A 26,761-nucleotide genomic window follows, 5' to 3' on the forward strand; every position below is an offset into this window, starting at 1 on the left:
TCTCTCAGGGAGAGAGAAAGAGAGCGAGAGAGTGTGTATTAAAAAGTGGCAGTGTTAAAAAAGTAGTGTTGCAGTTGCATTTTCTCCCTCTCCATTCGCTCTTTTTTGGACACCTTGCAACCCTTAGAAAAATGCGCTCTCTCTGCGCCGACCGTTACCTGACTGCTCTCTTCTCGCCCCATCTCGCTCTGGCAGTCCGCTCTCTTTGCTCACAGGTTTCCACTTCTTGCATTTGACTGACATTCGCCAGCTCGGCGTCGAAGTGGAAAAACTCAGAAAATCAGAGTCGGAAAAGCTCCTAGCGAACGGTAGAAATTTTCACTTTGTCCCCATCATCTCGCGTTTCTTCTGTGCGTGCGCGCGTGTGTGTTGCCAAGTTTTGCGGAGTTTTTAGGAGTAAGTAGGCGACAATCCCGCTGAAAATCAACTGTCAACCAGCCAGTTCTAACTTTGACAGGTGCACAGTCGCACATTTTTCACACTCAGAGTGCAGTTGTCTATCAAGCGGTTCTTTCGCAGCACGTTATTTTAATTAAACGATGTGATTGCAAATTTCGGACAATAAAAAACAGATAAACAAGTGAAAGACCAGAAAAAAACTAAATTTCCAATTTTCCAAAATTGAAATTCGGCCAGTTTCATGTGTGTGCGTTCAAAATTAAATATTATTTTGCACTGTTGCTGTTACCGCGCGCCACCATTTTGTAAGCGAAAATGGGCAATGAAAATGAAAACGAATAGTGCAATAACAATTGCCGCCGCATACAATAACAAAATAAAAAAGCGCACGTCATAAAGTTCAGCGTTCAGTTTTGCCGTTGTTCGCCGCGTTCCATTAATGAAAAATCCACCCCCACAAACAAAACAAAGTCAGCCGTCCGTTCATGTTTCGCTCTTTTCCCTTCGCTCCATGTGTGTGTGTGCGGCATTTTCCATTTTCCATAAGGGTTGTACTCAAAACGACCCGAAAAAGTTTTTCAAGTTTACTTTTACGCGATTTTCACAGCACATCTTTTTCTTCTTCGCCTTTCTGACAGTTCTTTTTGCACCCCTCGTTCGTCCTTCTTTCACTGCTTCTTTCTATTCTTCATCCTGACATTTCGGCCATATTCCCACTGCTTTTTGCCTTCTCTCTGTTCCTTTTTCGCTTTGTTATTTGCCGGCGCTTTTCGCTGCTTTTCCATCTGTTTTTGACAACTTTCCGAGGGTTGTTCTAGCATTTTCCTTTGTTTTGTTCTTTGATTAATGCCTTCGCTTTACCTTTCCAATTGGAACGCAATATGATTGTCATTCAGATAGATTTCCTGTTATGTATTTCCACCCAAATTCTTTCGACTTCCTATTAAAATATAATTGTTCTATTTCGTCATTTTTTCTTTGTTCGGCGTATAATTTACCCAATTAGATTCCGATAAGAATTGGTTTATAGTCTAGTTATATAAATAATGGTCTTTTGAATATTCTATCTAAAATCTATCGGTCGATTTAAAAAAAATCCGAAAACGTTAAGAAGCTTGTTTACCAATTCTTGAAAGTATGGTTTTGGTAGAAATAGGCCAAGTTGATGTTGAAACTTTCAAATTCCTTCCGTAATTAAACATAAATTACTAAATACAAAAAAAAATAATTTAAATAATATTCGACAAGTGTGATTTTTAAACATATAAAATGTTCCCCCCGATTGCCAAAATCATCTAAATTATTTTTACGACACATTCAAGCTTTGAATCGTGCTTAAGTGGTATCCTGGGAATCGCAGGAAATTGGAAATGCAATTTAATGCTCAAGTTTCTACTGCGGTTTTAATGAACAACGAAATTATTTTCCCCATTTTGAATCGTTTTTTCAATAATAAAGGCCTTACCGCTTGTTCTCTTTCTTTTATTCGTCTTGCAGCTGGTAAATCCAACTCAAAAGAACAGCCAGAGGAAACCGGAAAATTTATCACGCAAATCAAAAGTGCAATAAAAAGTTGAAAGTGTTTTACACAGCGCCAAGAAGGAAGTTGAAGCGAGGCAAATAGTAAATAAATAAGAGGAGCCCACAGCTACACCATCATAACCCAAACATCCCACATAAACACCAATTACAAAGTAAACATTTACAACTCATTTCTCGCTGAAGAGATCCGAGTGTAAGCCAACAAAAAAGAATCGCGCGCGCGTTTTTAAAGCGTTTTTCCCCCAAGATCTCTAACTTCGCGCGGCTTCGTCGCACGTTACTTGAATACATTCATTTCGCGCAACCACTAGGCTCAGGCCTCAAAAATCCGCCAAAATTCTACACCAACAAACTTTAATCAGCCCCGAGATTTCGCTCCAGTTCGCAACGGCGACCACAATGCCCTACAACGGCGCTAGCAATGGCAGTGGCGCCAGTGGCGCCGGTGGAGGAGGGGCCACCATAGTCGTCACCGAGGGGCCGCAGAATAAAAAGATCCGCACCGGAGTCCAGCAGCCCGGCGAAAACGATGTGCACATGCATGCTAGGGTGAGTACTATTGGCTATATTTTAAATCGCAAGCACAGTTTATTTGAATTCCACACTCGAGAAAAATGTTCCATATTAAGAAAAAATAAAGCGTGGTGGATTTCCATTCTTAGAACTTATCAGCGCTCTTCGATTAGGTTGTCAAGAAATCTTTATATCAGATATATAAATTGTCATCAGATAAAAATCTTTCAAAATTAAAATCAAACCTTTCTGCTCTTGTTTTTGCCCCAGTTTCAATTAATGGAAAAATGAATTTATCGGCTTTAAACCTTAATAATGATTAAGATAAGGGATTTGAAAATTTTTCTTGTTACATTTTACTTAACTTAATCTTTGTTGGCTTTTTGTTACTCAGCAGTATTTTGAATACTTTTAAAATAAAAACTAGACTTTAAGTACTTACAATAATTGTTGCAGTGCAGATCCCACCTTTCCATCGGTCTACAAAGCTTTTTTGGGTGGGTGATCCACTGGAGCCACCCTTATCAGATGCGATTCCTGTATTAATGCGTGCTTTCGGGCACTCGCCCCTCACACAGCACCCGTTCAATCAGCCCTTACCACCTTTTCCCGCTTCCTGATCCCTTGTGTGTACTTTTTCAATGGGTGGCCGCGGACCTTCGGGGCTGCTGGCCTTGCCGATAAGTCCGGGGTGGTGGTGGGTGGTGGTAGTTCCTGCGCTGATTCTGATAAAGTTTTTCGAATTGGGGGTTGAAGTGCCGAAAATGCATGGAGCTTATCGGGGAGTCGCGATTGCGAGTCTGTCCATGATATCGTACAGTTCTATCGGATATACAGTTGGCTTAGTTTTTACTATTCAATATTGCTGAAAATCGTACAAAAAACCGAAGCATGAATACAGATACTTTTTATATGTATTACTAGTTAGAATTTGATTCATTACAAGATGTCTTAAGGTTGTTGTATACACTTGAATTGATAATACAAAAAAAAAAATCAAACCCAAAACGGGAAAAGAAAATATTTATATTCTGCTCACGTCTTCTGTAAAAGTTTTTTTTACGATTTCATTAAAGCTTAATAATAGGAAACTTAATCCGAGGGACTGAGTCATTTCTCTTTTCAAAGTTTTATGATTGAATGTATTTTCTCAAAATAACATTAAATTTCAAACAAGAAAGCGTTATAAGCTTAAAAAATCTGGCGTAAAGTTGCGATTTAGAGTCTAACTTTAAGACTAAGCTAAAAGTTGAAATTGCTTTGGAAAAACTTCTCACTGCTTAAAAATTGTATCGCAAAATCTTGTTTGGGAAAAGAATTTATTACCTAATTATTTTGATAGTTAAGGCGTTTCTTTTCAACCAAGAATTGGGAAAAGAGCTTATATTACTGGTGCTGACGAAAGTGTAATTAAGGCATTCTACCAATACGATTACTGCATTATTAAAGAGTAAATTCGAGTTTTCCATCGCGTTGCAGTTTGTGTTGCAATTAGCTCGCAGCTTTCTCTAGCCGCCGGCAACCATTGTAATTTCGCATGGCTCAAAACTTGTGTTCTCACCCACGCCGCCTGCAGCAGCAGCAACATCAGAAGCAGCAGCAACTGCAATGCCAGCAGCAACATCAGCAGCAGCAATTGTTGCTGCTCTTGTTGTCATTTTGGCGAGGGCTGGAAAAATCGATTTCGCCCAGTGGCAGTTGCTGGCTGGCTGGGAAACTCTCGTTCGTCTGCTGGCGACTTGCCGGCGCTTATCTGCGCTCGTTTCGATAAAAATGTTGACTCCATGCGAGGGCAACGGCAACGGCAACAGTCAATAAAGGCCAGGGAACATGATAAACAGGCTGGGTTCGATGGTTTATTGATTCGGGGCTGGGTGGCATCCTTAGTGGGGATATTACTTAATTTCGGCGGGCGTTCGCTGGTGGAAAATTCTTGTTGTGTTGCCGGCGGATAATGAGAAAATGCCGGAGAGTGTGAAGAGCGCAAAACCAGGCTGCACGCTCTTCTTGCGGCCGCGCAAAGTATGCAACAATTTTTCTCTTAGCCTGCGCTCAAACAACGCCTAATGGGGTGCTCATTGGGCTATATATAATAAACATATATATATATATATATAAATACATATATTTATATATCTGTCTGTGGGTGGCCTTTGAGCTGTTGCTTCCGTCTGTTGGTCTGTTGATATTGCTGCTAGTCCTGATGTTGCTGCTGATGCTGCTGCTGCTGCTCGTCGCACACACTTGACTTGACAGCGCAATTAGCACATGAAGCAGCATCTTCTCGTCATTTGAAGAGTTGCGCTCGTTGCCTGTCCTTTTCCGTAAAATCCGCCGGACTGGAGCCGTTTTTCGCTTGCCACTTGGCATCGTTTACGCTCTCGCCTTGACTGTCCTCGCAGAGGATACCTGTGGGCCCATCCCTCATCACCTCATCATTTTTCCTCTGGAAGTTAGCACTGCGTACGTGCCCAAAAGGCGGAGGAGCAGCCGGCCGCCAGTTGGTTGCTCTTCCATGTGATTAAGTGCACTCGTAGGCGGATGCGCTAAATCCCATGAACGAAGCAAAGCCAAAGAACTTTGGCCCACTCATCGTGTGGCAGGTTAAACGATTTAGTTCTTGCCCTTTCGCCAATGCAGGGTAAACGTGAACAGCGAGTGGAAGATCAGGCAATGTGTCAGCCCTGAAGGGGGTGGCTGGCTCGGGTCGGGCTCTTAGTGCTCTGACCCACTAATGACGGGGTAAGCCCCTAAGCAGTGAAAGGGAAATCCAATAGAATGTTAACAAGTATCTGTGAAGCATTTCACTATTTCCCCGGGTCGGAAGGGAAGCTTTAAGTTCTCATTTAAAAGAAAACCTGAGGAAGCGTTTGGAAGTACTTTATAAACAGACCCAAAGCGATGTTTATTATTAAGGTACTTACAGGAATTCAATTGGAGTTTTTCAGGGGTTTTGCATACATGGTTACCTTTGGACACTACTTATTTTGAGAAAAAGTACAAGCCATTTACCGTATTTACTACTGTAAAATTGCATGCAAATGGGTACTTCAATTGGAGTTATTCAAAGCTTTGTATACAGGGCTACATGAAGACACTACTTATTTTGACTCAGGTATTTACTATTGAAGGTGAATTTTCGTTTATATTTCAGTTAAATGGGTACTTAAATTTGAGTTTTCCAGGGCTTTCTATAAATTGCAACTTGAACACTATTTATATTGCAAAAAGGAAAAAAGATTTAAAGTAAAAATCGGGGAAAATCGATATTTCAATTTATAAAAGACTTTAAACAATGGCTGAGTAAAATTAATTTGCATAATATGACAATATAAATGCAAAATAATGTTATCCTAAAATATTTGAACTAAATTTTTATTAGCTCTTGAAAACTTAAATAACTCAAAATAAGGTATAAGCATTTGAATACAAAAAATAATTATAAGTTTAATTAAAGGACTTTGATATCTTAAATTTTTCTTTTGATTTGAAATTAAATTTTAGTTTGAAGAATTACATTTTCAATGGTATAAGCTTTTGGAACGGCACATTGTGTCTGCAGATGCAATATACAAACCACCAAATTTCGTCTGGTATCTGATAAAATCATCAACATCAGCAGGCATGTCTGTCATTTGCACTTTTCCCCCAGGCGCACGTTTTCCTTTTTCAAAAGGGTCAGCGGGCAATGCGTTTGGCTGCAACATCGTCACCAAAAACGCGACTTTCACAGCCGCCGATGCGTCTGGCACCGTGACGCATGCTGCAGCAACGAAACTCCACAACCACACATCCGACATGGTCATGGCAAATAAATTCAGCATCCAGACCGCGCCCAGCCAGACCGGCATCCCCACCCTTACTTACTCCCCATTCTCACACCATCCACATCCACATCCACATCCACGTCCTCGTTCACATCCATCCTCCCAACCATCCATCTATCCATCCAGACAGTTATAAATAGAGCAGGCAGTCGGCAGACTGCAGTCTGACCAGCGGACGATGCATCCTTGGCAGCCACTCCACTCATATCCACTCCACTCCATTCCACACCACTCCAGTTGCCAATGATGTATTCAAAAAATCAGAAACCATTTTTGGTGGTGCGTGTCTCGGCGCCCAAAAACGCGCATGCAACCCCATAAACGAAAGCCAAAGCCCTAGACTAGATCTGTAACCTGCAAAAAGGGGCAAGTCTAATGGAAAGGATGCAACGGTCAAAGTGCATTTCCATACTCCTTCTCCCCGAATCCAGTTTTTTAATTAAATGCAATAGCAATTCGGGGTTGGTATTCATCTAACATTTTGGTTTTGGTTTTTTCGGCGTTCCTTTTTTTCCAAATCCAAAAATTTTACCTTTTGCTGGACAGCAGCTGCTGCTGGGTCGCTGGCCTTTAATTAAAGATAATTGATTTTTATTGTCTTCCACGTTTCAAGTTTTAATTGCAAAAAGTTGCCATCGATGTACCGCCAAGGGTAGCCTCAAAGCAAAGGGTTGTTTGCCCACGCTGACCCGGGTGTATTACACCCTCGACTTGCTCTCTTGTTGCAGTTGTGTAATTGAACTAATTGAAATTGCTGTTTGCCAGGGACTTTAAGGTGGAGCGAAAAGTGTCCTTGGCTTGTGCATCCTCGCTTTAAGTTTTTATACGAAAAATGCACAGCTCTGTACAACTAATTGGCTTCTTGACAGAAGCGGGATGCCTAACTAAGCTCTCTTGTTTGTAGTCAAAAAAGAAGGCGATGCCAAGAGCCCAGTATTGAAAGCCTTTAAATACAAGAAATTTATCTTTGATGGACATAAAGCCAGTGCAGAAGACTTTCGAGATCCACACAACATCATCGTTATCTTTGTGCAATGTGGCTAAAACGCAACGCTACCATTACCATTGTACAATTATTGCAACGATTTTAATTGTGGGTTCTTGCGTATCGATGGTTGATTGAGTTTCTCTTTTCTACCCAGTTTTTAGAAACAGGGAATTAAATTCCCTGCCTGAATCGAATACCAAATTAGACGCACAGCTGTGTGCAAAGTGAATAATAATTTTTGATTTTCATATTTCGGTCAAAGTCATCATAAATGCAAAGTTAAATAGAAAGTCTTGTTCAGTACTCGAAACAACTCAATATGGGCTTATGAATTCTCAAAGAGATCAAAATAACTTCAAATTTTTTAGAGTGAAAAGTTGAGATTTCCTTTGTTATTTATTTAATAATATGAATTAAATATATTTAACTGTACATACAAATGGTGGCGCCGTTCTTACTCTTTACTTCTATCAAAATATTCATACAAAACGCATTTCCCATGAATATTAATTGCTTGTACTATACAATTTGCAGTCTTAAGCTTAACTTTCGTCAAAACATTTTTGGTTTCCTTTTAAATGAATTGAGCAATCAACAATCGCTCCTAAAACAAGACATCAACCTCTCGATGACATGATGATGATGCGGGTGATGGGAACGATGGCCTGTTAGTAGCGTTTCAAATTAACACCTTGTCATTATATTTTATTTGGATTTTCTTTCGAGCGTAATAAGGCGATTTGATGGCATTAAAAATACATAATCTAAGACAGCACAAAAGTGTTTCTAAAAATAAATTGTTTGTGTTTTGTTATTTCCTTTTTGTTTGGCTGTGTGAGGTTGACGACTTAAACTCCAATTACAACAAATTATGAATCGTGTAGAAACAGTGAAGCAAGTATTTCTTGCGACAAGTTCGAGAAAAAAGTTCAATTTCGACGCGCTGTTATGTTTCTCCCCAGTTTTCGCCCCCTGGCCAAGATACTTTTGGTTCCCCTGCTGCTATTACCGCTGCTTTCTTTATGTCTCGTTCTTTTCTCTTTTTGTCATTTACTTACATTGCCTGGCAGATGTACGGAAAGCGGGGCATCCGGGGGGGCAGTCGTGTATTTGCCGGATGTCATGCTGGGTCTCTCGAAGGTCGGAAGTGTAGTTTTTTAAGTACACGTTTATATATAATTTGATATATGGCGCATTGTCATTTGCCATCTTATGTGGACAACTATATGTACATATATACACATTGTCTTTGGGGGAATCGGATTCTGCAACTGTATCTGGAAGATACGAAATTGGGCAGAAGAAGTAGATGCAGCAGAGGGGATTTTGTTTTTTTTTTGTGGAAATGGAACACAGTTGAACGAGGTCATCTTGCAATGTTTCTGTTTTTCACCCATGAGTCAATGTTTAAAGGGGATAAATCTAAGACAAGGAGAGCTTTAATAAAAAGTATTCTTTAAAATACGGCATACGAATATATAGGTAGTCAAGTGTTAAAGAGGTGATAATTTTTTATAGAAGGCGATAATCGGATTTCTGATAATCACATTTTATTTAGGCCATAAAAACACACTTCTATATTTTTCGTTAATCCCAGTCGTTGCTCCATTAAATATAATCAACTGTTAAGCTGCCAGCATAATCTGTTTAATTTAGGAAAAATTTAAAATTCTTCAAAAAGTAACAACAGAAATTCTGTGAAAATCCTGATAATCTCTTGAATCTAGATATATTTCAATTAAAATTTATATTTCAAGGCTTTTGTAAAGATTTAACAAGGCCAACCACCTCGTAAACATATATCCACCGTACTTCAGATTTCAGTCAGCTGCATGCAAAAACATTTATTTATTCATACGTAGTCACACTTGCGTATCTAGTTAGGGAAATTTTCAATTCAATTTTATTTTGCGACCCTCTACACTTTCCATCAGCCCAACAATCAATGGATCATCGTAGCTGACATGCGACATACTTTTAAATGCCAATTACGAGCGGCTGCTAACGGTTCTCGAATCCGGTGCTCTTCTTCTTCTTCTATACCCATTACCTTCAGTGGCGACAACGACAGTTCGTATTGTTTTTTATTCGACAGTGCTGCTTTTTCAATATGCCACGCACACGCTGTCACTATCTATCCGAACCGAAACCCAAACAAAGACCCATGTAATGCAGCACTTTGGAAACTTACGTCAGGTACACAGGAAAAAATTTAGATTTTTTTTAAAACTGATTTCAAAAACTTCGAAAGTGATTTTTTATGTACAAACACGATCACTCTAAGCCTTAAAATTTATAGATTTGTGTCTTTTTTATGATGCTATAACACGATGGAAATTTTAAAGACATATGTTAAATACCAATGTGTTAAAAGCCAAAAGTTTCTCACAATAACACACTTTCGGATCATTTAAATATGTAGTTTATCTTTATTTAAAAGTTTCAAATAAAAAAATCATTTAAAATGCAAAAATTTGAAATTGTACTGAGTAGTTGAACAAAAACGAGGCATATTGCACTTCTGCAGAAAATACTTTTAGCAATAAAATAATAGGTTAAAAAAGGAGTGTAAGGTAAAGGAATTAAAAACTGAAAAGTAAAGGGCATTTTTTTTTAACTGTGTACAAATATGGGTGCGTGTGTGGGAGAGGTGGTGGTGGTGGTGGTAGGTTTAGTTGGGATGAGGAGCTAAGGCCGTGACTTGCATAGAAATGTTATTTTTTTTGTCGCTTTCGTCGCCGCTGTAGTTCTCCGAATTCCTTTTCCCCAACTTTGGGTCTTGCCTAATTCGCTACGCTACAATTAGTTTTCATTTGCCCGTGCTGCCTTTGCTCATCGCACTGCGTGCCACGCCCCTCGCCCCTCGCACCACGCCCACTTACCAGCCTCCCACCCGCCGGCGTCTGTGTTCTTTCGCTTTTGCCATCTTTGGGCCAGTTTATTTTCACTTTGAGTCATTACAACATTTTGCCATGTTCTTTCTGCTGTATTATTGCCATTATGATTATTGCGTGCCACGTTCTCTGCTCCCTTTTTGTTTTGTTTTATTTTCCAGAAGAATTCTAATATCTTTTGGCCGTAATTTTTCTGTTTTTCTTTTTTTTGTTCTTTTTTTTTTGTTGTTCGCCTATGTCGAAATGAAATTCGTGAGTGAAATACCGTGATGCAAGTAAACAAAAGGCGCCATAATCAACGAGAAAAACTTTTCCCCTGGGGGCATTATGGGCTTTTGGTTGGTAGAGAGCTGCGTTAAAGTATCTTACGAGTATAACCAAGAACCTTTAGCCATGCGGAATGCGAGTGTGTGCCTGGCAATTTGATTTGCTGCCGAATTTTTAATTATTACTTTTGCCGCTTCCATATATTCTAGAGTTTTCGGGCTTTCGTTTTTGGCTCTAACCGCTGACTAATGAAATTTCAGACAGTTGCAGTCCAAGTGCAATGTGTGCTGGACAATTGTTTACGACGTTGCACTGCCAAGGCTTGAGCTGCAAAGTTTGACTCAAAGAAACTCACTTTCAGGAAAAACCAGTAACATCAGTTGCATATTTTCATCTTAACTTTTTAAATACAATTGCCTTGGGGTGAAGTTATCCACAATCGTTGGAATCTTTTGTACAAACTTTACAATTTTCCAGACCAAGAGAGCTAAAAAATTTAACTTTTTGTCCAGATTTGTGATACTACAAAAAAACACAAGTTTCGTTCACTATATATGTCGGCAATAAAAACCGATAACAAAGGTGGGCTATAACTCTTGGAACTATTGTTTTTGAAGCTTCATCTCAGACTTTTATAGCAACAGTCCTCAAGCCAACAAAAAGACAAAATATAATATAAATGTTTAAATTCTAAATTTAGAACTATTTCTAAATTATGTACACTTGTCATAAAAACTATTCAAACGAACTATCATATATATTAAATATCTATGCATACATATATCTTTCTCAATACGTTCAGTGCGTTTTTCATGCACATGATCATGATCCGCGAGTCTCGCGTATACTTTTTGCACATGGCTTGCATTTAACGACCTGACTAATTGATTCAAATATGTGCACGTCATACAGATTGTTATTAAGCCATTTGCTGGTGTTTAGCATCTACTTAACCCGCCCGCCGCCGGGTCCCTTTTTTTTCTGGCCCTACAGTCACTACGAAATCCATTTACACCCAAACATTTCACAACTTTTAAATGCAAACAAAAAGTACAATACAAAAAAGTGAAGGAAAGAAAATAATAACAACAACAAGAGAGGCAGCAGCCAGAAGAGTAGCTGGATTCGTATCTGTATCTGTATCTGTATGTGCAGGCGGACCAGCTGTATCTGTATCTGCGCGCCCGCCTCAATCGAAGTACACTTTTGGGTTTTGTTTTATTTTTTTGGGGGCTTTGGCTTTGCCCCTTTTTGAAAGTAATTCGTATTGCTCTCTTTTTTTTCTGAAATCGCTTTTTGTTATTGTTTGTCATTATTTGTGCTTACTTCTTCCCGGTCTCTCGCTTTTCGGTTTGGTTTGCTTTGCTTTACTTTACCGCTGCTTAAACATTATTTGCTGTTATGTAAGCAAGCGTCGACGCATATTTTGTTTCAATTTCATTTTTTTTTCCTTGTATTTTTCGGTATTCTTTGCTCAGTTTCAGTTTTTATTTCATTTCTGTGCGCTGCTACTGCTTTTCTTGTTGTTGCCGGCGTTTTGCTTCATGTGCATGTGCCACATTATTTGGTAATTGTCGTTGTGTGAGTGGGCATAACTGTGTGTTGGCCAGGTTATTGAACTTGAACGTCAAGTGACGTGTGGCCTGCTCTCTGGCCCTCTGTCTCTTTTTCTTTTTTTGTATTTTACTTGGTTCACTTTTTGGGCTGGGTTTTGTTTTTCAGTCTTTTAATGCTCGGTTTGCTGCCGCCGTTAGTTGTTAGTCAATTGTATCCGATGGATACAAAACGAGGTGGAAAGAGAGAGAAGCGCTAATGATTGCAGCCCAAAACAGCTGAATTTTCAACTGCAATTGGGCAGGAAATGATGTTTCACGGGCCGAGAGAGTGCATCGACAACAGATACAGATTTAAAACGAATATGCCAAGATTAAGACACATACAAAATCAATCAGAATGCAGCCAAAAGCGTTCTATATAAACATTTATTTAGGTGCAATTAAATACATGGAAACGTACTGCATTTAATTGAGTGGATTATATTTCAATCCCCACCATACCCATGGTTAATGTAATTAAGCAATTATATCAGAATTTGCTTTGTAAATAATTCCTTGTGGATTTATCTTGCAAAAAATTAAACAAAATAAACTTAAAATTAATTGAAACTTATTGATTATAATCAATCCTCGGTGGCGAATAAATAGTCATAACGACTAAGCTGAAATATATATCATTCAGAAGCATAAACACGAAAACGCCAATGTCAACAAATTATTGTGTTTAATAATTTACTACAACGATAACAATAACAAGCTAACAATGTTGTTGAGGGGGGGGAAGGAATATTTATGCACTCGGGGCCGCAGAACTCTTGTCTCATTTGAATTTATTTTATTGGCCAGCGGAAAAGTGAAAGACAAAACCGAAATAAATAATAGAGGCGAACGCGCGACCGTCGACGAAATGGGGGCGTCTCAATGGTGGTATTTCATTTGGAATATTGTAGAGTAGTGGCGGTACGGAGGGCTAGATCTCTTACGGCGTTGTCGCTGTGGACCGGTAGACTAATTAGATACAATTCCAGTTGGCTTGGCATGCCGTTCCTAAAGCACGTTTCTGTCAGATACATTGCGATAAATAGCAGCGTACAACGGTTGCAGCTGAAAACACGTTTCCACTTTATCGTTTTCCCGCCCAACTCCCCCTCAACACTGCCCCCTTCTACATATATATATTTTCCCCGATCTCCACAATCTGCCGTACTTTGTCACAAGTGAACGTGTTGTTCTAGTTGGCAATTGCACATGTTCGTCTGGGCAGCAGCGAACAGGTATCCCCTAGATACAGATACGATAGCCATGGGCACTTGGCCATTACTTTGGGCCAGTGCACCAACAAACGATATTACACACGAAGTCTGATGAATTCGGGGAAATGTCGTTTTTTGAATAAACCATACATGTGGTTTCCAACTATGGAAAACGGTTTTGTTACACAATTTCATTTTATTTTTTATTTATTTATTTCCCATTATTCCGAGTATTGTTGAATTGAATAAAGACTTTTGCACTAGTATGGGCTTTTTTATAACACATTGTTTGGCAATGGTAAACCAAAATGGCGAATCTATTCGCGATTTGAGATGTAATCTTGTGGTTTTCATTGTATTTGTGATCCAATTACCAACCCAGCATGCTTACCAAATTAATCACCAACCCGTAGAAGATCGTCTTTGCGGCAAAACCCTTTTTGTATGGCCATTCAGTTCTTCTGGCTCTTTTGGCGCGCAGTTTTATTTCGGCTGCTTTTGACTCATCGACTTGCCATCGACGTTGGCAGCGCTGCTCCCCAAGTCATACATGCAAAAAAAGAAAGAAAATAAGAAAACGAAAAGAACTGTGTTTGCTTTCTTCTGACTGCGGGCAGTTCACCCGCTCCGTTCGCTTTCTTCACCACATTTCTTCTCACTCTCCTTTCACAAACCAAAAACTAAATTAAATGTTTATCATAGCGTTTAATTGCTCTTAAATCTCTTTGAGAGCTCTCGGTATTTGTTGATATTTCCATTTTATTTTGGTTTTTTTTGGGTATCTCTTCTAACGTGGCCCACTGTGTCGATTGTAATTACTCAATTGCTCATACGCCACCGACAAACGTAGAAGAATTTCTTCTTCTTCTCGCTATGTTTCAGTTAAGTACATAGATAAAAAATAAATGGAATTGTTATTGCGGTTGGGTTTTCTGAGGTAGCCGACTTCTTGGACTTTTCGTTTTTTTTCGGCAGGTGCTTGAACTCTCTCCCTTACATTTTCTCTTTTCTTTCTCTTTTGTGGATCTCACGCTCTCTGCACAGATAAAACAATTAGAACCCCCTCTTTTATGAGTTCAAAATTCCACATGTACGATTTAATATCTCAAAAGCATATTATCTCGTTTATACTTTTACCGAACCCACATTTTTTTTTACTTAAAAATGTAATCAGTTATAAACCACAAAAAAAACTGCACATTTTAGTAAAATATTTCAATATAATAATTTTATAAAGTTTTAATATAAAGTTTTTAAGATAATAGTTATAAAATAACACTATTTAGATGCGTACTAAAAGTGTTATTATTTGATTTTTATTTAATTCTCTATTTTACAATTTTTCATATTTTAGTCAACTATTTTGAATTTAAAAACAGGTTGACCCGATCTTAACCAACATCAAAATTATTCTCTCTGTCGAAATGTTTCACCTTTTATGGAAATTTTTGCACTGCAGCGCTGTTGTTTTTTTTTTTTTTTCGAAAACGTGTTTTGTGCAACAGCAAATCTGAATCAATGCAGTTTTAGAGACTTCGTTTGTATTTTTTTTCTTTTCTTTATTTTTATGCGCCGGTTTACCTTCAGTGCTAATGTTCTCCATGTTGTTGCTGCTGCTTTTGAAATCCAGTTTTGCGCAGCTGCAGCGGATTTGGTCGCTGAGAATCGAAAAGCGCAGCCGCGAAACAGTTACGAGTCAAACAACGCTGGCAGAACAGCAACACCAACAGTAAAAATAACAATAACAAAAGAGCAGCCAACAACAACATAATTTCGCTGACCCACTAAATTAACAACAACATAGCGAAAAATATAATTAAATGTGCGTGTCTGTCAATGTCTGTCTGAGCGAGTGACAATCGTGCGACGCTTGAAATACAGTTGAAATTCTATAACTTGAATTTTAGAACATTAAGTTATTTAGCTTTCAGCATTGTTGAGATTGGATGCGTTGTATGTTTAAATTACTTTTAACATTATTTTAAAACTTAAAAATTGACAAAAATGTGTAGTTTAAAATTTGCGTGGATTCAAAACCTGTTCAAATAAGTAAAGTTTTCAAAAACGGGGCTTAAATTAACGAAATAATTACGTCGGTGTCTTCGTTGTTCAAACAAATACAATATTACTTTAGTATGTATCTTGTATCTCAAAGTCGCAGTAAACAGAGAATGACATCAAAGACTAAGCAAAGACTATTTAAATTGTTTAGATTGTAGATATTTAAATAAATTAATATAAAATAATGGAGGTTGTACATTTTATATTCTAAAAGTATCTAATGGTATGGAAAGTTTTGGATTACAAGTGAGAACTATAGAAGCTCAACTGTAGAAAACAGTTGCAGTCGCAGCAAAAGCTATAAAATACAGCGCTGCAATTTATAAGATCGGCTCCAGCGGCAAAAAGCGAAGCGGCTCTAGAACCCTCGAGCGTTAAAAATGAACGTTAAGGAACAAAATGTTGGGCGACAAACGCGTGAGAGCGTATGAAAACGCGAACGGGAATCGGTCAGTCATGTGCACCACGCGGGCAGAGTCGTCGACTGAGGCAGCGACGTCTGCATTGCGAAACCGATGAATTTGCCTCCTGCCATTTTTATTTTTTTTTTTTTGGTCATGCCAACGTTTCTTTGTAGGCCTTTCTTTGCCTTCGTTCTTTCATTCGCTGCCGTTTATTTTTATTTCTTTATGTGTTGCTAACGGTGCTTGGGCTTTATTTATATATAATTGTGTGTCTTTCTTTCTTTCCCCAATTCGTATTTGTGTGTAAACACGTTTTTTTTGGAGCTGCGCTTTGCGAAATCGAATGAGAAATGCAATGCAAACTGTGGTGTCAGTTAACCCATTGATGCCCCCCGAATTGGCATGTGAATGGTCCAGTCGAAAATTCGGAAAAAGATTTAAAGAATGAAATTATTTGAAAAGTAGATAAAATGTTCCGAAAAAAAACCTTCAAAAGTTAATAGACTTTAAAGCCCCATAGGTGCTAAAAAAAATGATTACTAAAGTATATTACAGAACCGATTTTTCAATTATTTTTTATTAGCACACTTTTGCATTTGATATTAAAGTCTAATTTAAACCACGTTGATGATGTAAATAAATATCATCAATAAGAGAAAGTATTTTATTTAATTTATATTTGCACAGTTTTGCTATTTATTTAAAGTCTAAATTTCGAAACGCCTTAAATTCGGTATTGATGATGAAATTTGAACTGACAATTTTGAGGCTTACTTTAAATCTTCACCCGAGGAGCTTGCGGCTTTCTTTTCATGCCTTTTCCATTCGATTTTCGAATTTTTTTGCGACCTTTTTATGGTTCTTACTGTACATGGTCTTATATATGCGCACATATGTATGTACATACGTATAGGTACATACATATATGGATAAGTACACAAACAATCCTGATCTTTTTGTACGTTTGCATTTCCTTTTTCGTGCTTTAAATGTATTGACCCAATTCTCTGGCCTCAGCGTTGGAATTTCGTTTGCATTTCGTTGAAGCGATTTTTATACAGACAACGATTTTTATCGCATTTAAAATGCTGTATTTTTAATGAATTAAAATCCTATTGCATTTGCATAATTATGAGGCTGCCACAGCTAGGAGCCTAAATTAATTCTTGTTATATATTTTTTACTAATTTGAATAGCCTTTGCACATCTGCGCTTTGCCTCATAAATCTTTGATGTGCGACACTTAATTTTGAAGACATTTAAATTGTATACTTGTTCCTATTAATATACATTTAAATTATCCTCGAAATAAATTTGCAAACAAGTCAGAAACTAATTGCTTTGTGATTGGAAAATTTGATTTTCCTTTTGATGTTGTCAATCGACTAATGAAAAGTCAATAAACTATTTTGTAATAACATTATCCAGACACACTGAAAGAAGAGTTGCAAGCACGTGTAGAACTCCATGATAAATTTATTTTTTTTTTGGTTCATTTTGGTTTATGTTATTTTTACATATTTATATGCGGTTTTTGTATTTCTTGCGGTTTCGAGCAGAGTGGAATTTTTTGTTGCTACCCCACGAATGTTATTATTGCTGAAAATGCATAAAAACTTGGCATTTCGATTGCTGAAAAAATTGTAATTAATGCGGAGGTTTTTTCCGGTCCACTTTGCCTGCGGTTCCTTTTTTATTATTTTCCATCACCTGCAATAAATTATTATAACGATTTCATTAAAAAGTTTAATAACGTTATTAATGTCGAATGGCAGTAGGAATTAAAAGTTCCGTCTGTCTGCTGTCCTCGTCATCAACATTTAAGATATATCTCATCCTAAATGGTTTTAAATGAATTGTTAATCAAAATATTGTGTGATTAACTAGTGCATCGGTAAACTGGGGTTGGGGGCTATACAGTTTAACTTTTAATTAATTTTCTCGACTTATATATATGCCATGTGTAGGTCGTTTGTCAATGGCAACAGCTTAATAACAGTTATTAAATCACTAATTTAATTATTTTCTCTTTATCTCTCTTTACAGGTAAGTTTACTGATGCATCTCAAACCACTTTAGTTGACTGTTATTTATGGTATGTGCCTCAAAACCAAATTACTTTATTGCCTTGCTGTGCTTTAATGGGTTTCGATTGGAGGCCCAATCAATGGTAATCATAGATTAGAAAGTGCAAACAAGAATTGAGTGTCGAAAGTATATCTTGTAGCTGCCACAGTCGATCGTTAATGGGAGCCGGAAACAATCGTATTGCACGTCGCGCTGCCGTTGATTATCAAATAACAGTTGGCCAACTGGCTATAATGTATCTTTAGCCTCGTTTTATTGTATGGGATATATATCGCGTTATTGATAGCAGAGCTCAGCCAACCATGGCTCACCCGTCGAGCATTTCTGCTCCATATAAACGAAATAAAAAGATACAATACTTCAATTTCATTTATTTATGTAGCGCACTTTGCATTGTTGGAATAACAACGCATCAAAATGAGCGACAGTTCGTTCACACCAAACACGCAATGGGAGACAACAAAAATTCCACTTTCCTCTCTGCCTCGCTTTTTATCGTGAAATATTTAAATTTTTCACTGGCACATTTCGCTACTGATAGCACATTTCAACAGCGAACCGGCTAAAAATACAAAGCAAACACCTAAGAAAACAATGGGAATGGGAATAGCAAACAGAACAGATCACCTTCCCTGACGCTACAGGAAAATCATCTCAAAGATACATGAACCTAGAGTGCACAAGGTGACACAGAAAGACGATTAATTTTCCTATTTTATTTGACTTCATTCAAACGTATATAATTGGCTGTTGAGTGAACAATTTAAAGCTTCAAGAGGCAGTTAAGTTGCTGGCTATAAAGTATTTAAGCATAAAATATATTGAAGTAGTTTTGGTGCAACTGAAATGGAAAAATTGGTTGTAAATTAAATTTAAGCTCTCAACAAACATTTAAGAGGCAGGCTAGAAAGTATTTAAGCATAAAATGTGTAAAAAATACTTTTACACAACTTAGGCATTAAAAAAGCTTAAAAGACTAATTGCACTTAGGTAAAATCAAAAGAAAAATGTTTGAATGATCACATTTTGCTATAAAAATAACTAGTAAAAATATAATTTCTTCTTATCTTATCTTTAATAAAAAGAAAGAAGCTTAACTTTCATTATATTTACGTGTGCGCTAAACATTTTTGTAGTTCAGTTGGTAATCCTCAATAGTCTTCGCACGAAAAGTAGCGCACAAGCGAAACTGAAAATGCTAAAGAAAGCCAACAACAATAAAGTGAAATGTGTTTAAATATTGATAAAAACAATAAGAATAACAGCGGCGACACAAGCTGGAAAAATGTTGTTGCACACAAAGAAAACAGAGTGAAAACAACAACTCAGCTGGCCACATGTGTTAATTTGCGCGCACAGGTGAAAAATGGCGGGAATGGTGGGTGGGTGTTTTGCTAGATGGGTAGATGGTGAGCTGGGGGTTTTGTCAGCTCGGCAGACAGACCTGGGGGCAGACTTTGGCAAACTGCTGACAAATATTTAATGCCTGTCGAGTTCAGCACGGTTCGGTTTGCTTAGATCCGCTTGAATCGCTCTCTGCCAGCGAATGTGTAGCAGTGGGTCAGGTGCAAAGTGGTGCAGTGGGTGGTTTTCACGATAGTGTGATTCAGCGGGGAACTGTTTTGTGTTTGCACAAACAGCTCCCGTTTCGCTTTTATTTTCCTATTTGATGATTAACACAGTTAAAGTTGACGTTGTCGTTGGCCTAAGCAGTGCACATAAAGAAATTATATATTTTGTAGGTGCTTTAATTTAAAGTTAATTATCAGTTTTTCTCGCTGACGTGGTGTTTTAAAAAGAACCTTTAAACTAAGGTTAAAAAGACTATAATAACATTTAGAAGTATAAAATAAAAGCGTTATAATAACGTTGTTTTTGAAAAGGTTGCCACGAACGTTGTTAAGTTTAAATGTTAATTTATAATTTAAAGATACATGGAATGTTGTCAAATTCATAAAAATACTCATTAGTAAATGTAATTTCAAATATACTGCTTATGTTCTTTTGAAACACAGTAACAATTTTTTTTAATTTATAAAAAAACAATTTAAAAAATCGATTTGTGGAGACTTGATTTAATTTTGTTTGTATTTTCTATTGACACTCATTCCCTTGTTTTCCGTGTGCAAAATAAGATTTCTGGTTGCCGGGGGAGCAGAGCGGCAAATGGGTAATGATGTGGCTCCTTGGTCGAACGATGCGACTCGTTAATTTAGTGGCCGCCAACGACGATGAAGATTCCGCGGCCAACGTAAACATTTGAATGGAGCCAACGAATTGCTCCATCTCTTTTTCCGTCACCCCCACCCCCACCCACAGTCCCACATCCACATTGGGATTAAGGGGCGTGGCCGCCCACCCGGTGAGTGGAGTTCACGCCGCTTTGTTTGCCTAGTCGTCGTCGCAGGTGGTGTTGATGATGATTATGGCCATAGCTCCTCGGTAGTCTGTTTGCTCGGAAAAGTTGGTAAATGAAATTTTTATCGCACTGCAATTGCTTCAGCTCTTGTTGGCCATAAATTTGGCCGAACACTACATGAAGTTATTTTGGGGATTATTCTGGAAGTGTGCGTTGAGTGCGAGGATTACCACTCTAAGTGGCTAAGCTAAAGAGAACATAATAATTTGTCTAAAATCTATTTCAAGTGTTAATACAAAAGTAGATTGTTATTTACATTTAAGTTAAATAAGTTGTTATTTACCAATCTTTTTTTGAAAAGGTAATATATTTATATGGATTTATTTGCGTTCTACACTCAATTGCCCGCCGAATGCAAATGGTTGATTTATTTTCGGTCCTTAATTAGATGCAGTCCATATAATTGCGAAGAGCTTGCTAACTGCTCATTAAGTAAATGATAAATGCTCATGTTTAATCGGCCAGGCACTTATTTCGCCAATGGCACAAAATATAGCTTTTTGGCATTTGGCCTAGAACTGATATACGGCTCTCCGTCATGCACGTTGTAAAATAGATCAAAAGCAAAAATTTTGAGTTTCCGCTGGAAGAACCAAGAAAAAATTAAAAAATATTATTATTATATATGCTCTAGGTCCATTTTAAAGCTATGTAGGTCGGCACGTGCTTGTGGATTATATAAATTTGATTTTTTCGGTTAAGAAATACGTTTTTCTCCCACTCGAGGTGGATTCGATTACGCATCGCGCTGATTAGTTTTGCTTTGTCGGCGCTTCCCCGGCCGGCCAATTGTCAAGTAAGAAAAATAGCGCAAATATTTTACTCATTGACGTAGCAATGGTCCAAGCAAACCGAAAAAACGAGAAAAAGTGCCTAAATCTCGTTGAAAACTGGCGGATGCCGCAGACTCTTGCAGGAATCGAAACACCTTGGGAGACGCCGACGTCGCACAATGAGGAAAAATGTTCAATTGTGCACGCCCAACGAGGAATGTCTACCCCATTTCCCAGCACCACCCGCACGGCCATTCGCCACTCGATGATGCTCTCTTGTCCATCCACATCATTCCACATGACAGTCGGAGATTGCGTGAAAATCTCAGAGATTTGTTGACATTTCTGCTTACATTTAATTCAATTGCTGTTTTGCGGCCGGCGGAGGAGACCCCAAAATAAATATAAATTAATCTTATTCTCATGCATGTACGATTTACTTTGTGTTTCTACGCAATTGAAATTAGTTTTACTAAATTTAATTTAATTAATTTAAGGGTTGTCCGCATTTTCAACTCATTTCCTGAATTGTATTTTATAGCTCTTCTCTGCTCTTTGGTAATCAATTTCCGTCTCAATACAAATTTGTATTCCTGCCGGCCTGCCACCAACCCGTTACCTTGCATGTATTTTTATGCGCATTTAAAAGCATTTTCCATAAATAAAAAATTATGAAAAAAAGCAACCGAAAATGTATAGACGAAACGAGAACCCCAAACAGACGAATTAGTGAAGATTTTCACATGAAAAGCGGCGCGTAAATTGCGCGCAGACCGCAAGAAGCAGTTGAGGCGAAGGGGGAAAATTAAAATGAAAATGAAAATTGTTTTATGTTTGAAGCGCCCGAAAGATTTTTCCACATAAATTACATGCACACGGCCGAAGACGCAGCAGCAGACTGTTTTCATAAGTGATCAACGCGGTCAGACCTCAGGCCCAAGTCAGTCAGCCCATCCATCCATCCCTCCATATGTCCGTGCGTTCGTCCGTCCGACCGACCGTCTGTACATCTGTCCGTGTGAGTATCTCTAGTTTGTTGCTGTATCCACTGGCACGTCAAGTGAACTGACATTAAAATGACGAAAACGCAAATCAACAGCAAACAACAAACAGCAGCAGCAAGAACTTTCCGCCTTCGGCAGAGTTTGTTGAAAAGATGGATGGATTTATGGCTCATTTTGTTGTATTTCCTTCCTTTTTTTGCAGGGTGGGTGTCTGGCCTGTCAATAGTTTTTCTTCGGGAAAATGCACAAGATGTTTGCAGAGATTTGGTTCTGGCACTCTGTAATTTAGTAAATTTTTTTTTATATTATAACTAGAGTACGTTTGGCAGATAAATTAAGAAGTCGTTTTGGAAAATATCTATATCATTTTGAGGGGCCAATTGATTACTTATTTTTATTTTTATACCTGAATCCTGTGGAGTAAAATATTTTATTTGATATCTTGCGGAATCCTATCCTACAGAACAACACTTACAGAAAGCCAAGTTATTGTTTGCAAAGCATTGTTTTTCATTAAATATAGATCATTCCGTTTAATATCAATAGACAAGAAAATTCCACATTGGCCTTAATCTCTTTATGTGGCCTAGTGGGCACATTTTTTAATTGAAATTCATTAGAAAGCAAAGCACATGCAATTTACTTTTCTCATATCGTTCATTGTACACGTCAGCTAAAAGGGGCAGACAGGCAAGGGGGAAAGACACGATAGGAAAACAAGCAGCGGCACGGAAAAATCAAACGCCGAACTAATGACAATTTTCAATGCTCCACGTGTTGAGGCCCTGCCCCCAGCCGGAAAACGCCACCACCCGCTGTGACTAATGAGCGTTGCTAACTGAGATAAGAGATCTGGCCAAATGGCCAATGGCTGAATGTTGAGAATTGAGAACCGAACGAAAAAGAGCAATCTGTTACCGAGCGATTCGAATGCCTGAGTTTAGAAACAAATCAGATACAGATACAAAACATAGAAATGTGTTTACCGAGTACTTATGTCATTCATGAGAATGTATCTCTGACGTTTGCGGCCGCAGAATTTCGATGCGGTGATGAAGATGAGGATGATGACGCCGATGAGCAATGCCAATAGCATGCGATAAGGGGTGTGCGGACGATCCCCCGATATATTATATACTTTAAAAGGTTTGTCTTTGCCAAAATGATTGATTGCCGCCCAAGTAGTGGAGGCCGTTGAGAAATATATCGCGTAGATACGAATGCATTGCGGCAAGACTGTTTATAACTTACACATTGTTTCACTATTTTCGATGGCATTTTGTAATTCCATTTCGCTTGTGCCGGCCGAGTCTGAGTAATTCCTTCTCTTGATAATTTTCGTGCTTTTAGTTTTTAGTTTTTGGTTTTCTTGTTTTCGTTTTGATGTTGGGCCACTTGACTTGGACTTTTGATGTTTTTACTTGGCCTGGTCCAAACCGAGGATCTTCTGGCACTCGCTCTTGTCGCTCACTGATCTGCAGCATTTAATTTCATTGTGGTTGTTGTGGCTGCTGTTTTAATTAAATTTCGCAACGCAAACGTTGAAGAAAGCATTTGGTAAATTGCATTTTATGTGCAATTTTCGTTCGACATTTGCGGGCCTTCGTCTCGGCTCGTCCGCTACCAAAACCGAGAAGGGGCCATTGGGCCATTGGGGGGTTGGAAAAGCGCCGGGAGTGCGCCCGTCTGCTGGCAGAGTACAGTGCATCTAATTGCGAGTAACAAATGCCGCCTCATGTTGCTGTCGCCAGACATTTTCCTCTGCCTGGCATCTCACTTTTTTCCTTTTTTTTTTTTTTTTTTTTTTTTTTCGATTTTGGCTCGAAGGCAGGGATTGCGGGGCAAAGATGATGATGATGATGATGCCGCAGTCTCGCAGAAATGAAGGACACCAGCATATGGATGCCGACTAGAGAGATGGACAGTTCTGGGGCTGTTCGGGAAGTTCTTGATTAGCTACCTGGGACATTGGACAACAGCAAATGAGCTGAGCAAATGCTGCAAATGGATCATCTTGTCTAATTCAGAATCAGAGAAAAGCAGGAATATTTTGTTTGTGTCAATCTGTTTACATACATCTGTGTAAACAGAGGAAAAAAAAAATGATAATGAGGAGATAACCGTTTTAGATATACATGTTTTTTTCCAAAGAATGTTAGATATTTACATTTCAGTGCAAGTTACGGTTATTTGTATAAACTTTCAATTTGTTATTCACTAATCGGTAATATAACCCCCACAAAATATAATGCTGTTTTTCCGTAACGGTCTCGGTTATAAATGGTTAAGTAATGCGGTTGCGGTAATGAATATGTCATTGAGGTTCTTGTGCAGGTAATGGTGTATGTAATATCATACGATCAGTGCTTCGAAACAAAGGCTTACAGCTTTTTTATCTAGAAGCCGACTTAAATGTTTTCTTCTCAAATGCTTTAAACTTCTGCTGTGAATATTTCTTGATCAAGTTATTGCATTTGCTATGTACATTTTGAGCAATCCTTTTGAGGACAGTTTGGCAAACGCCAATGCATACTTCAATTGTCTGTCTCCCAGACTGTCATTCTCCTTCTGACTGGCTGACTGGCTGTCTGCCGGAATCTGGCTATATTTCTTGCTATTTTTACTACCTCGATTCTTTATCTGAGATTCTGAAACTTGCAGTTCATTGCGATTGCGACTCAACCCAGCGGCAATTTCTTCATCTTCATCTTCATGACGGCGACACATCGTTTTCTTTCTCTCTCTCTCTGATTTTTGTACTTTTTTTTTTATTTCGTTTGGGTTTTGCGTGGATTTCTTGGCAAACGCATTTATATTGTGCACTTGTATCTGTACCTATGTATGTGTATCTGGTGGATGTCGGTGGCTGAGACTGCACTTTATAGCAGCAGCGACTACTTGATCGACTGAGTGCAAATTTCTCGAAGCAAAATTTATTTGTGATTTGCAATTCGCAATTTGCATGGACCGAACGACGTAGCGATGTTGTTGTGGTGAAATTTTGTGGGTAATTCATCTTCATTTCGTTGCGGTTCGAGCTGAAATGCGTTGCGGTATGCAGCCGCGACACTGCCACACCGCTGCAGCTCGCCTGCAGGCTATTTTCAATTTGTTCGCCGCTGAGCTAAAAATGTTTCAAATGTTTTTACCCAAAAATAAAGCGAAATTAAATTAAAAAAAAATAGTAGGAAAGATAAAAATCAACCTAGCGTCCACAGCAAATTGTACAGTTCTTCTATAGGCTCAATGCACTTAGGCACAATCCCCTCGAACGAACCATTCATCTATCTATCTATCTATCTAGCCATCCACCCGCCAATCAATCATTTTAGTATCGGTTTTTGTTGTCTTTATGAAATTTAATCAACAGCTTCCAATACGGTAAGATGCGGGGTGGAAACTTAAAAAAAAATTCAGAGAAAATTGTGAGTGAGGGTGAAAGAGGTAGAAAGAAAAGAAATATGTTGATGGTGTATTATTATTAAAGGCAAATTTGACAGAAAACAAATGTTTCCTCCTGCTGGCATGCCGCTTAGCTCTTTGTTTTCTTTACTTTTCCTCGGATTTTCACACAAATCGCTTTGTATGCGTCAAAGTTGTTGAAATTTGAATTAACCCTTGGACGAGACAAGGACGTTGTAGCAGGAAGCTGTCTGTTGGTATTTGGTATTGGATTTCACTTTTTGGATAATGAAGTGGCCAAATGATCAATTCATGTTGTGGTGACACTGATATGAATCTATGAATTTATTTAAACTAGATGTTGAAAGAAAATCGAAGGCGTTTAAATACTTTACAATGCAATCTGATTTTGTATCTTTCCACAACATTACCTAAATGCATATTTTCTCTCTTTTCTTTTCATTATTCTACTCAATTGCAAATATAAAGCTAAGGTCAGCAGTTCAGCTTTTGACTTAATGTTGACATATTTGTATTTATTATACGAACACAGAACTTGCACAAGCGTCTAAAAATACGTCACAAAAGCGAGCCATTAACCTAATTGCTAAAGTCAGGCAATGGAAACAAAAGCCTCAGGTAGCAACAGGCGGCAACAAAATATAAAAATAGGGTTAAGTGCGAGAACCAAGTGGAATCCACTCCTTGAATTTCTCGTGAAATGCATCAGCGAAATGTTTAAAGTACGACAAGGCAGCAATGAAATAATTGCGGATACTGAATCGGAACTACGGTAAAAGTTAATTAACTTTAATAGTAATTAGTAGTTAGTGGATTGCCAACACCAACACCGACACTACTGACATGTTCAAGTTGTGTAAGCGAAGGAAAGGCGACTAGAAAAACGAGCGAACAAACTGCTGGAAAAGTTAGGAAAATGTCAAGGTGTTGCGGGCAGATGGAAAACCCATGTAACGATTAGAAATTATCCAAGTTTTACCACCTCCTAAGTACCGAGTTAATTAGTGCGAGCATCAACGGGATTTTTTGTGTCAAGACCAAGTGGCCAAAACACCTGCCCGCGTGCGGGAAATATTCAAAACATTTAAATTTACCGCAGTTGTCGTCGCTGATTGACATTCGAACGTGACATAAACATGGTTCACCTAAATTCCGTAATTTATTTATAAAAAATCAGCTTACTAAAAACAAAACGGAAATTATGTTAGCAATGCCTGCAGTCAAACCAAAAAAATTCTGGTTTGCTTTAACCCTGCTGCTGCCTTTTCCATAATATTCAACATTGAGCATTCAACATATCGCCATGACAGCGTCAATTAACGGGGAAAAAATTGTGCAAAACTTTATGTT

The 26,761-nt window shown here is 38.2% G+C and overlaps 1 protein-coding gene across 20 annotated transcripts in view; it reads left to right on the forward strand.

Annotated features, from left to right (window-relative positions):
- Positions 1 to 26,761, forward strand: part of LOC108143374 (heterogeneous nuclear ribonucleoprotein L) — a 102,600-nt gene that overhangs the window by 698 nt on the left and 75,141 nt on the right. For 9 of the 20 annotated variants that reach the window (XM_017267699.2, XM_017267704.2, XM_017267702.2 and 6 more), the window contains exons 1-2: positions 240 to 396; positions 1,897 to 2,490. In XM_017267699.2, the coding sequence (XP_017123188.1) occupies positions 2,341 to 2,490 (150 nt within the window). In that variant the 5' untranslated portion in view covers positions 240 to 396; positions 1,897 to 2,340. Of the gene's footprint in view, positions 1 to 231; positions 397 to 686; positions 705 to 1,896; positions 2,491 to 26,761 lie in introns of those variants that run through there. The other 11 variants (XM_017267700.2, XM_041707422.1, XM_017267693.2 and 8 more) reach the window with 5 other exon arrangements.

This window comes from Drosophila elegans, unplaced genomic scaffold (genome assembly GCF_018152505.1).
Source record: "Drosophila elegans isolate 14027-0461.03 unplaced genomic scaffold, ASM1815250v1 contig_183, whole genome shotgun sequence".
NCBI lineage: Eukaryota > Metazoa > Arthropoda > Insecta > Diptera > Drosophilidae > Drosophila > Drosophila elegans.